The 13002-nt window shown below is 33.2% G+C and overlaps 2 protein-coding genes across 2 annotated transcripts; both read right to left on the bottom strand.

Moving 5' to 3' along the window:
- Nucleotides 1-10303: 10303 nt before the first annotated feature.
- Nucleotides 10304-10951, bottom strand: LOC122597213. The gene has a single exon (XM_043769835.1). The coding sequence runs from the start codon at nt 10949-10951 to the stop codon at nt 10304-10306; it is 648 nt and encodes a 215-aa protein (XP_043625770.1).
- A 1165-nt stretch (nt 10952-12116) lies between these two features.
- Nucleotides 12117-12791, bottom strand: LOC122597212. Its single transcript, XM_043769833.1, has one exon. The coding sequence runs from the start codon at nt 12789-12791 to the stop codon at nt 12117-12119; it is 675 nt and encodes a 224-aa protein (XP_043625768.1).
- Nucleotides 12792-13002: the final 211 nt, after the last annotated feature.

The raw sequence follows: 13002 nt of genomic DNA, 5'->3' as shown, positions 1-13002 counted from the left end.
TTTGAAAGGGTCAGTCTACGTAGCCATGGTGAAGCCATTCCAATGTTGGTTGCATTTGTAAGGGTGTCATGATTCTTTGTGGTTATCAAGGTAATGTTTTGATCTTCTAGTCTTTTTGAATGAATTTCTTAAAATCAATTTGAATGGATTATTTACTATTTAACAATTTTGTTGAAGAATTAATGTACACAAAACATGCAATAATTATTTGATTTTACATTAGGTTCATCCTTATTGCTTTATACAACTACAGAATTTAAAAAACACCAAACGTGTAATATATAAAATAACATGCATTCAATCATTACATTGGATTAAAAATACTAACCTTGTGTGGTTTATCAAACTGGATGATGGAAGCGTAGCCTTCCTCAACAAAAATGATTTACCTAATTTGGACAATTACCCATGAGAAAACTTAATTTTGCAACTCTTAACTATTTTCAATTATACATATAGGAAAAACATTACCTTTAATAATACTTGTTCAAGTAAATGCTGATGATTTATGTTATAAGAAATGGATTTGAGTATGATTGTGTTTTTATATAATGATATGATAGTGGAAATAATGGAGGGAAAAAAAGTATATGAAATTTAAAAGTCCAATGTTTTTAGTATAGTTTGTTTCAATATCTAAAATTATGCAGATTTAGTTTATATTTATATTTACCCTTAGGGAAAAAAAAACAGAGAGAGAGATACAGAGATAAGGTATAATAACCAAGTTAGCTAAAATGAAGGCCAAATAAATTTCCAATTCTTACTAATTTATAGGAGAAATCACGGATCATATATTTTTTAGTCTTATCCGCTAGGTCACCATATTTTAAGCATATTAACGTAAATATTAATAGTATTAAATAAAAATGATACATTAAATAAGATGATACTATTTATAAAAATAATTAAGAAAAAATTATGTGTGTTATCTAAACATCTAGCCATCAACTTCAAATTATTATAAATTGTCATGAGATCATCATTCTGATAAATTGTCATTAAATTTATATATAGTGAATGACGTATAGTTAATTGAATAATCCAAATATAAGCAAATGAAAAGAACTAACTTTGGTTTTTAATTAATATGTAAAAAAATATAATTTAAAGAGATCATTCATGAAGCTCTATACTTTAATAATAATAGGCAACGCTAAAAAATAAAAAAGGTCTCAACAACTTTAATTTAATAATTGTTACATTTTAATTTTAATAACCGTTAATTTAATATTTTAAAAATATTTTAATAATAATAGTCAACATGTAAAAGGTCAAATAATTAATCCGGTGTACATTTAAAATTTATAAGTTATTAAAATAACAACTTTTTTCATGTAATGATATGGAGAAGTTGTAAAGTATCAATGTAAATATGAAGGTTAAAGGACAGAATGATAAATAAAATGAGATCATGATTTATTGTGCTTTTGACTTAGCGAATGAACAAAATATGTGAAGAATCAGAAACATTCCACCACAAATATATAGTAAAATATAGATGACAAATTCAAAGTAACACAGATGAAAACAAGAATTTATTAAATCCTTAAAAGATGACAAGTAGTCACCTTTACATGGAATTATTCAAAGTAAAAAACACCCTAAAATTAAAATTGAAAACATAGATAATGAAACACCTAAACCAATAACTTAGTCGAGAAAGATGATATAAATGACATCTAAACATCTAGCCATCAACTTCATCGTCTTCATCATCATCTTCGATGATAACACGGTTCATCCGGTTTCTACTTTTGACGACCACTTGATTCTTTTTGCTTCGTTTTATGGGATGAATTGGGATTTCATCGTCAACATCAAAAAGCTGCTATATAACCATTAAGAAAGAGAATTAAAAAATGATAATCGGAAAAGCACGAATATACAATGTAGACATCTTTTTACCAATTTAGTTTTGCCTTTGGTGTGATCAATTTCATCGAATAGAACAAATTCATTGAACATATCAAACTCATCATCACCGTGCAAGTTCTCCTACATAAAAAATCAATATTTTGTTAAAAAATACATGGAATAAAAGTTGGGAGGTATTATTGTAAACACGTTACTAACATGGTTATTATTATTTTCAATAGGTGGAACATCATCCATGACGACGAAGTCATCCAAGAAAGGAAAATCATCATCATCACCATGGTAATTCAACTCGGAAATTTGGTCATCATGATCATCATCACCATCGTAATGCAAATCGTCAATCTCTTCATCTTCCGAATCGCTAAGCACGATCACCTCCTCCTACTTCCAATTTTTCAAGTTATCCTCGCGTTTTTGTTTTTTGAAATCGAAGGTATCATCGTGTTTTTGTTTTTTTGCATGGTTGGATGACAAGGTAACATTTGTTTTGTTGTTTGGAGCCATTCTTGTGGAAAGTGTTTGTATTAGTGATTTGTAAATCTTGTGATTGATTAGTGAAGCTGTGGAAAAAAAATGCTTAACATGGCTCTCTTTAAATAGGCGTAGGGTGTACCAAATGTTGGAGGGAAATGGTGTAAAATTGAATTTTAAAAACTCATAATTATCTCATTAGTTGTTGCAATAGGTGAAACTGCCGATTTTATTTTACCATGTGAAGGAAAGTTGATAAGGATAAAGTAACAAATGACCCTTGTTTGTTGGAAGATTTAATATGGCTGAATAATGAAGTATAACTACACGTTTTTTTTAAGAATGTAACTAACTATTTGATAGAGTCCTTATTAAAAGGATGAGTTTTAATGGCTAAGATGAGGCAATTGATAGATCAAATGGACCATATTTAATTTCAAGCTCACTCATTGGTGGCAATAATTATATATAATATACAAAATAAACAACATTAATTAATTTTATTAGTAAACCACTAACATGGTACCCGCACCGAACTAGGGGCGGGTCTTCAAATACTAGGAAAATTCCTTAGGTTTCATGGGACAGGGTAATCGCACCTATCGACTCGGGCGGGCTTGGGTTGGGATCTTCCGTGATTAAAACTTATCTCTTCTATCCAAGTGGTGGCGGAGATATCGCACCGAACCCAAAAGTTTATGGGCCAAGTTATTACAACTATTCATATGTCCCCAAGACAATACTCCCCAAATCCGGTTAAAGCAAATCAAGTGGGAGTTTGATAAAAAAAAAAAAAAAACATGGTACCCGCACGTTGCAACAGATACAAGTGTGTTTGATGTCGCGATTGCCGAAAACAATATAAGTGGACAATCAATTAAGCGAGATACCACAATGATAACGTAACTTCAATAGCAACCAACATTAACCCAAAAAAATACATGTATTAACAGTATAAGTTGTTAATCAGTTGAGGTGAGAGTGCGGGAGTGGTTTGGATAGGAATGCATTTGAATTCAAATAAAAAATGGACGGTTTTCGTACATTCGCATGGGTTACACTTTCAACACTTATGAGAGAGTATTATTTATTTTATAAGCTAGTATAGAAGTATAGATAAAAACACAACATGTATATTAATAGCAACTATATATTTAAAAACTTTTTTTACAACTACAACCATAATCACCAACCAAAGCTGATAAAATCTCTTTTTGGTTGGGTATGGCCCAGACTTAACTATTGCAAGAGCTCGTCAACTATTTAACCATAACATTTTAATCAACGATTGTATAGTAAATATACCAAGTTATCGATGCAAACCCCAATATACTATTGTGTCAATAGCTAAACAAAAACTTAGCTTTCATTGAAAATTCTATCAATTCATACTCTCATGAGAAACTTCAAAACCAATGACTCTTCGATCATTTCAATATAAAGGATTAGTCAATCAAACAAAAAATAGTAAACGGATCGGTTCAAAAATAAGTGAATTGTTTGTTCCAAAAAAAAAAGTGAATTGTTAATTTTTAGTATTATTCTTACTAGACTTAAATCTTACAAAAAGAAAATAAAGACTAATATAACTTATTTTACTCTTTTTTGGCATAGTAAATTGAAGATTAATTAAGGGCGCGTTTGGTTCGCGGAATGTTTTTGGAAGGAATGGAATCTTTCAAATGAATTGGAATCTGAAGGAATGGAATTTGACGGAATGTTTTTGATTTTTTGAAGATTCAAGTGAGGGACGGAATGAGATTCCTTCCCCCATCCCCAAGGAATGGAGATTCCATCAAAGGAGGGAATGTTAACATTCCAACGGAATGTGATTCCTCCATCTTTAACCAACCAAACACACTAAGGAATGGAATTCAATTCCAATTCCATCAGATTCCATTAAATTCTGTGAACCAAACGCGACCTAAGGGTTTGCGAGATTGATGGAGGTAGATGGCATCATCCTAAGGCATTGCTTTTCTAAAACATATAATTTTCTCTTTAATTTTTTTCTTTAAAATTTGATGGTGAAGTTAAAAAGACTATGTTTCCATACATCTAAGAATTAACTCCGATCATCAGGAAATATAGGCCATAACTAGGGGTGTAAATGAGACAAGACAGTTCGCGAGCTACCCGAAATCGACTCGCAAATTATTTGAAATCGACTCGATTTTAGTCGAGCCGAGCTCGAGCTCGAGTATACTTTAGAGTCGAGCTCGAGCCTCAATATAGCCTACTCGAAAAGCTCGCGAGCTTAATCGAGCTTGTGTTTATTTACATTTTTACCCTTGAATATTATATATTTTTACATAACTACTATTCTACCGAGCCGAGCTTGAAATTGTCGAGCCTATAAGACTAATTTGATTTAAAACTTAATTTTAATTCTTAATCAAGTCGAGCCGAGTCGAGCTCGAAAGTGTCGACACGTAAGGCAAGCTCGAGCTCGAGCTTGAGCTTGAAAATAAAGGCTCGGTCGAGCTCGAGTCGAGTTTCGAGCTTCGAGTTTTACAATCGAGTCGAGCTCGAGCTTAGCACTATGTCGGCTCGATTACACCCCTAGCCATAACAGAATGCACATAAGACAATGATGCCCTGTCTTTTCTATTAAGTCACGCTTTCAAAACCCCTTTCATAGGAGATAGAGCATTTCTTACTTGACAAGACGATGCTATGAAATAGATGGATGAGATAAGATGTTTACTAAAAAACCAACTGGGTTGGATCAGTGGTTGGAGCTCATGCCTCTGGAAACAGAGGTCATGGGTTCGATCCTCATGCTCAGCAAGGCTGGAGTTCCTTTTCTACCTATGGTAGAACCTGGAAGCAGCCTCTCTACCTTTGGTAGGGGTAAGGCTGTCTACATATCAACCTCCCCCATACACCGTCAAAAACGGTATTGGGACCCAAAACCCGTGGAAGACGGCATTGGGAGTTACTTTACTTTACTTTTTAGATAAGATGTTTACTAACATTCATTAAAGTGTTTGTCATGACATATCTAATCAGACTGAATCGAATTTTAATAGTTGCTACGATCATTAAAATCTATTTCAGTAAGCTAGAAAAGGCGCAAAAAAGATCACAAGGATATTTTCAAAAAACATAACTATCCAAATAAACAAATATGTAATGCATGAAACCAATTTCTTTTTAAAGAATACTATCATGCATTTGATTTATAGTCTTAAAATTTACAATCCGAAATTTGTGAAATTAATTAAATCTTTTAACTAAACAGTTACATATATATAACAAGTTTATTAATAATTTAATATATACAATAATCGACATTATTTAATTTATTAATAAACAATAAAAACACACCACTTATAGTCAACTACATAGTTAAAAATAATTTTTACAATCACAACCACCAATCAAAGCTGATAACATCTCTTTCGGTTGGGTATGGCTCAGACGTGACTATTGCAAAAGCTCGTCAATTAGTTAGCCATAAATGCATTTTAGTCAACGATTATATAGTAAATATACCAAGTTCTCGATACAAACCCCGATATACTATTGCAGCAATAGATGAACCAAAATCTAGAGCTTTCACTCAAAATTCTCTCAATTCGTACCCTCACGAGAAATTGCAAACCATTTGACTCTTCGGCCTTCCAATATAAAGGATTAGTCAATCAAATAATAGATAGAAAACAGGCCAATTTGAAAAATAAGTGAATTGTTGATTGTAGAATACTATGTATTATTCTCAATAGACTTAAACCTAACAAAAAGAAAATAAAGAGTAATATAACTTATTTTTACTACCTTTTGGCAAAGTAAATTAAAACCAAGGGTTTGCTAGATTCGTGGAGTTACAAGGGTATTTCTTGTAAGACATCCTTTTTTTTTTTGAAATTTAATGGTGAAGACTCATATATAGTTATACACCGTTCGAATAGACTATCTTTCCATACATTTAAGAATTAACTCCATTCACGCCCTGATAACGCTCAAATTATACATATTTATTTGAGCATTTTTGTATCATTTAACGTATAAATATGACTCATTTGAATATAAATTAGTGTATTTTAGCTACTTATTACTTGCATAAGTGTTTTTGAAGGTTGCAATGGAAATTGATGGGGAAATGCACAAAAAAAAGACAATATAAATTGTTGCTGCACTGTTTTGGCCATAATTTATTCATTCGGACTCCGATTGAGATGATTCAACTTTCTACGGATTCAAAAGATTAAGCTCTACAAGTTTTATGTTGATTACTTTCGATGAATTAGCCACCATGATCACGTTTTGGAAGTTTGAAGCATAAGGATAAAACATGAAAGTGACATTATTCACTTGGACCTCATATAATTAATCCATGAAACAAATGAATTGAAATATTACATTTCAATAGGCACGTTTTTGATACAATTTAGTGCAGAGCTTTACTATTCACTATTGTAGACCAAAACTCAATGTCGGAAAATTCATTGCAAATTGTTGAAGAGATTGGCTATAAATAGCACTCGTAGAAGGACGTTCAAATTGTGCCTCCTAGGGAGAGCTACCATCTCACAGGTTACTCCAAAGTCATTAGCACCAATTCAATTCTCAAAACACTTAGTCTTAGTTTTTAAATAAAATCATTTAGTTTGTAAGTTACCATTGCCATTCACAAAACTCTTTGTTACATTTTTCTGTTCACTGCTCATATCAAAAGTTCTAGTTGCCATCATTTGAAATTTGTGTGAATTTTTTAGTTATTTTAATCAAAAGTGATTATAAGTTACGTCAAGTCTCATTATTAATTAAAACTCTTGTTTGAATTTTACATTGAAAGATTGTTCTTAAAACTTTGGTCTCAATTTGGGTAAAATCCGTACGTTGAAACTTCATTCTAGAAGTGGTTTCAAGTTCGTTGGAGTGTCATTATAATTAGACTGAGGTCTAATTTAGTTTTGTTAAGAAGTAGTTGTTACCAGTTAACGCAGTGGCTAGTTTGAGTGAGACGAAGTAGCTCCATGGTGCAAACTCATTTTGTGTTATTCCACTTTGAAGTCATCCTTTAGCTAAAAATATTGTTACATGCAAGTCTTAAAACCTTTGGAGGTTAAATTATCATATTGTTACTTTAATCATTTAAGGTTAGTCATTTTCACTTATTAGTTTAATAGTTGGATAGTGACAGTTCAATTATAAACTGGGGGTTGAAAACAATTTCTGGTTACAAAGATCAAACAAACTCTTTTCATTAAAAATAGTTAAAAAATTATTTTTAGGCTGTAATGACCTTAAGATTTATCTTTTGCTCCTGTTACGCCAAAATTTACTTTTTAGTCATTTAAAAGCTTTCAAAAAGATCAATTGTGGTTTGTTAAGCAACGTGACAACTCGGTCACAAACCCCCCAATTTTACACTTTTTTTAGACTAAATTTAATATCGTTATTAACTATTAAACTAATTCCCTTGGACGATCATGGACTTACTACTAGCTATACTATACGCGACAGGGTACACTGCCCGTATGTGTAATATAATTATTAGTATATCCTTGTTTTGTTTTATAAATTTAAAACTTGGGTGATTTTTACGAGCAAAACAATTTAATAAATTATGCACTAAAATACATGCATCACGCCCTCAAGAATAATATGCCATAATCGCACATAAGAGTACTGCCCGTCTAATATGTGACACTTCCAAAAGCCCTTATTTAAGAGATAGAGCACTCCTTACTAGGTGGATGAAATAAGATGTTTACTAACATTCATTAAGACTTTAAGAGTGTCGGTCGTGACATACCTAACTAAATCAGATTTTATGAGCTGTTACGATCATCAAAATCTATTTCGGTAGGCAAAAAAAAGGGCGTAAATGGTCACCTGGACATTTTCTAAAGAACATAACTATCCAAATTAACAAATATGTAGATGTTGGGAGGCTTGGATGTGGGTAACAGAATGAAGTTCGAATGGTGTAGTTGGATACCTAAGAAGTGCAATGTTTTTATGTGGAAGGCTGCTTTAGATCGAATCCCGACTATGGCTGCTTACAGACTTGTGTGTTTTGTGGGGAGGTAGATGAAACGGTTGAGCATCTATTTTGTGAATGTTGGGTGGCAGCAAAAGTGTGGTATGCAATTAGTAAGTGGTGCATATCATCTCCATTCTTTGTCTTCAATGTTAAAGACCTGTAGAGTATCACAAGTACCAGGGACGCAGCAAAGAAGTGACACAAGCTATCAGAGGGATTATAATGATTAGTTGCTGGAGCATTTGGAAAGCAAGGAATGATATCAAGTTCGAAAAAGGCAAAAGAAACGTTATGAAGATTATTCAAAACATCAAAACACTTTTTTTTATAAAATAGTACGAGGTCAAAAAACAAAAGTATATCTTAGAATGATTTGTGTAAATTTACTTGTATGTAAATTCTTGTAAAAATTTACTGCCGGTGTTTTGCCGGGGTATGGATTAATAGAAACTTTACTTTTCAATAAAAAAAAACAAATATGTAGATGTATGAAACCAATGTCTTAAGACAATGAATAAATGAATAATCGAGTTATTGGTCACTAATTTCCTAGATCAAAAGCTATGTTTAGACATACTAATCAGAAATACATGCAAGCACATAAACCCTTCATTGATTAAAGTTTAGACTTTAGACTTCACAACATTGTATAAACTAAGTTTATTATGCTTCTTACTCGAAGTTAATTAACAAAGTTAAGGATTAGTTTTAGCAAATAAACCTTTCTTTAATTCAAGACCATGGTGAAGCCATCATCTTGATTTCTTGTTCTTCAAATCTGCATTGCTAAACAAATCTTGAAGTCTTTGTTATGATTGGGGAATCATCTCGGTTCGTTTTGTTTCCATTTTTATTTTCATTTTCTCAATCCTCACCTCTTAATAGCCTCGACCATTTCCACCATCTTCCTCTTCCCTTCGCCGGGCCCGCAACTGGGTCTCATGGGCAAGGGTAACCCGAACCACAACTAAAACATTGAACCAAACCCCATTTTTCAAGAAGTCCATTCTTTTAAAGTGAACTCAAGATGGATAAGGATAATTGGAGAATCTCTTTAGAGCATTAACATGTTGTAAGGTGGTCTATCTTTTAACGATACTGAGACGATGATTTGTGTATCTTAGCGGATGACAAGTTGCATCTAGATGCAACTTCATCCGCAACTTCTTGCTATTTAAAGGTGCTTAAGCAGCCTCTTCGAACGAAATACCATTGGTGATGCAACCATTAAAAAGAGATCAGAGTTACATTTTTCTAGCATTCTTCAATTTAAAAACATGTACATCTTCATATTGTTTCTTTAGGGTTGGTTTAATAATTAATCCATTTTGTTCATATATGTGATTCTGTTTGTAAGTACGAATCATCAAATAAAGCTAATTGTCAGGCAGTCATCTTGGTGACTTTCCTGTTTCTTGCTAAATCAGTTTCTTTTCTTCCTCTTTTTCTTTACTTCCATTTTAAGTACAACTTTAAAACTACTTTTTCATGTCACTTCATTACACATTTACATCATATACTTATGCTTTTGATATCAATAGGTGATACTTTATAACACAATTATCATATAATTAAAGTGTTGTCATTCATCTCTTACATTGTTTGTTCACATAGATTTGAGATATGAACATCTAATAACAAAGAAATAAGAAGAATATGTGAGGTATGTAGTAAAATCGATATCAAGCAACCAAAACCATACAAATTAAGCAACTATAAAGATGTATGAGACAAATTCAATGAGAAAATGAAGAAGCAATTTGGCATTAATTCCAGTATCAAAAAGATCTGTTTATAAGCATAAGCTAGTAACAATATCAACGAAACAAAAGATGAAGTTTTTGTGAGCATTAGTACTAATTAACACAAAAAGTAAAGCTCAATAAACTAACTAGTCTTCGAGTTCAAGTTCTCCATTCGCAATGATTCAACCTTACTTGCCTTGGCCATCTTCATTTACTTATCGTCAGAAACTCGATCATCTTCCAACGTCTCCACAATCTCCACGAAAACATCAGAACTTTCATCGCCATCTTCAGATTTTCCAAATTCAATCCCTCCCTCAACATACCCACCACCCAAACCCTGACCCGACCCAAAATCCTGACTTGGATCCAAACCATGATCCATGACCCAAACATGAGATTTAGCCCGTATTCCATAACTGTAAAATTCTTGATTCTCCCCATCTTCTCTTTCTTTTTCTTCTTGTTCATCATCATCTTCCTCTTTCTTAGCATGAAGATCCATCAACCCATAACCATTTACCATAAAATCCATTCTTTGAAAATGAACCCATCTCTCAACCCATGCATACTTTTTTGGTTTCGGGTTACGGGCACGTTTGAGTTCATCATGATAACGTTTTTTAAGGTCGCTCATTTTGCGACGACACTGAATAACTGTTTTATGTGTGTTGCATCTAGCCATAACTTCATCAACAATTTGTTGCCAATGGGTGCCCCTTAGTTTAGCTAGCTTGAGATAGTACCATTTATTACGATACGCTTCGATAAGGGTTGCGGTTTCCTCATTGGACCAGTAGTTTAGAGATGTTTGTGGTGGTTGTTCAAGGAGGAGAATGGGAGATGTGTTTTCTTCCATTTCTTTTCTCATACAAAGACTTTTGCTCTTTTTATGTGTTTTATAGTAGTTCAGCCATTGGTTCATATTTCATACAGTATATATATAGATATATATGCTATATATTATATTTATTATAGTTTTAAAGTGATCATAAAGTAAAGTCAAAAGATCAGTAAAGTCTTAAGGCATTTCTTGTTTTTTTGCTAAGATCAGTTTTTGTCTCCAGGTTTTGTTGATTTCTATTTTAAGTGTATTGTTGAGTTGTTGACTACCTGTCTTTCAACTTTCAAGACATTTGAGTGAAATTAATACCATGCTAAGATTATGGTTTATTGTTTACTAAAACGTGTTACCCAAGTTAAAATGAGATTATTTTTTTTTTGTATAGCAAATCAGTGAATATGATTTTGCATGATACTTGTACAATTGAATGTTGTCAAATGACAGTTAGAATAATAGATGGTTTATCATGGCTCACACATTAGAAGGGATCAGGAACAATTGTCATTTTGACTTCTCAAATAGGTCGTAATTAACAAGAATATTTTTTCAACCTTCTGCATTAAATCAATAACTATCATGTTTGATTCTTCAAGGGGCATGCCATGACCAATGTTTTAAAACCCGGGTCAACCCTGCCAAAACTAAATTAACCTGGACTGGTTGGGTGATGAGTTCATGACAACCGGGTATTTATGCTTGGCATGCATGTCTTCAAAGACACGGCCAGGTAACGGTTGAACCGGGGTGACCACATGATCTAGACCCACTTCAAACTGGTTTAATTATCAAGCTCATTTAGGCTCAGCTAAAGTAATTAGGTGATATACTAATTCTATGATCATCTGCTAATATCAATTTCATGTAACAAAGTTACAAAACCATCCACGTTAAACAACTATAAAACAAGTAATAAAGATGTATGAAATTTATTTTGAGAAAATTAAGAAGCAATAGTGGATGAGTTCCCAAGAATCAAAAAGGTCTGTTTTTAAGCATAAGCTACTTAAATAATTTCAACAAAACAAAACATGAAATTCTTGTGAGCATTGTAACATTGTCTATGACTAATTTCCTAGCACAAGTATCACAATTGACATAAAAGGTAAAGTTTAGTAACAAACTACTCTGATCAATTCAAGAATTTCATCCAAATATCATCTTTATCTTCTAGAGTTCTAGTTCAACTTCTCCAAACGTCACCAAAAAAATCTCCATTTCGTTCATTTGATTCAAGAATCATTCCCTTTCCTTTCATTTCGACTTCCATTTGCAACGATTCAACCTCCGTTGTCTTCTCCATCTTCATCCTCTTAATTGGCACAAAACCATCATCCCACGTCTCCATAGGCGCCACTATCTCATCCAACGAATCGTCATAACTTACGTGCATGTCTCCATAGGCCCCACTTCCCATTTTTCCAAATCCAAACCCTCCCTCAATATACCCACCTCCCAAACGCTGACTTGACCTGAAACCCTGCCCAGACCCAAAACCCTGACCCGACCCAAAAAACTGGCCCGACCCAGAACCCTGACCCGACCCAAAATCCACTCCTAGGTCCAAAATCAGACCCGGATTTTTGCTCTGCAACCCGGAATAGTAAACTTCTTGGTTCTCGCCTCCACCACCATCTTTCTCTTGCTTAACCGGGTCAGCATTAAAATTAAAAAGCCAATAACCATTTTCCAAAAAATCCATTCTATGGAAATGAACCCATGTCTCAACCCATGCAAAAGGATCCATTTGGGGTTCCGGGTTAAGGGCACGTTGGACCTCTTGACGATAACACTTTCTAAGGTACCCCATTTGGTACCAACACTCAAGGGCTGTTTTATCTGTGTTGCATCTAGCCATAACTTCATCAGCAACTTCTTGCCAATGGAATTCATTAAGATTTTCTAGCTTCAGATAATACCATTTATTTCGATACGCTTCGATAAGTATTGCAGATTCTTCTTCGGACCATTTATCTTTGTTCTCTCATTTTTTCACACATTCAAAAACTTTGTTCTCTTTCTGTTTTATTAGTAAGCAGCCTTTTGGCACATATTAGCAACTATGTGTT

Source organism: Erigeron canadensis, chromosome 4 (assembly GCF_010389155.1).
Source record: "Erigeron canadensis isolate Cc75 chromosome 4, C_canadensis_v1, whole genome shotgun sequence".
In the NCBI taxonomy this organism is placed as follows: domain Eukaryota; kingdom Viridiplantae; phylum Streptophyta; class Magnoliopsida; order Asterales; family Asteraceae; genus Erigeron; species Erigeron canadensis.
This window is presented reverse-complemented; position numbering and strand designations above follow the sequence as displayed.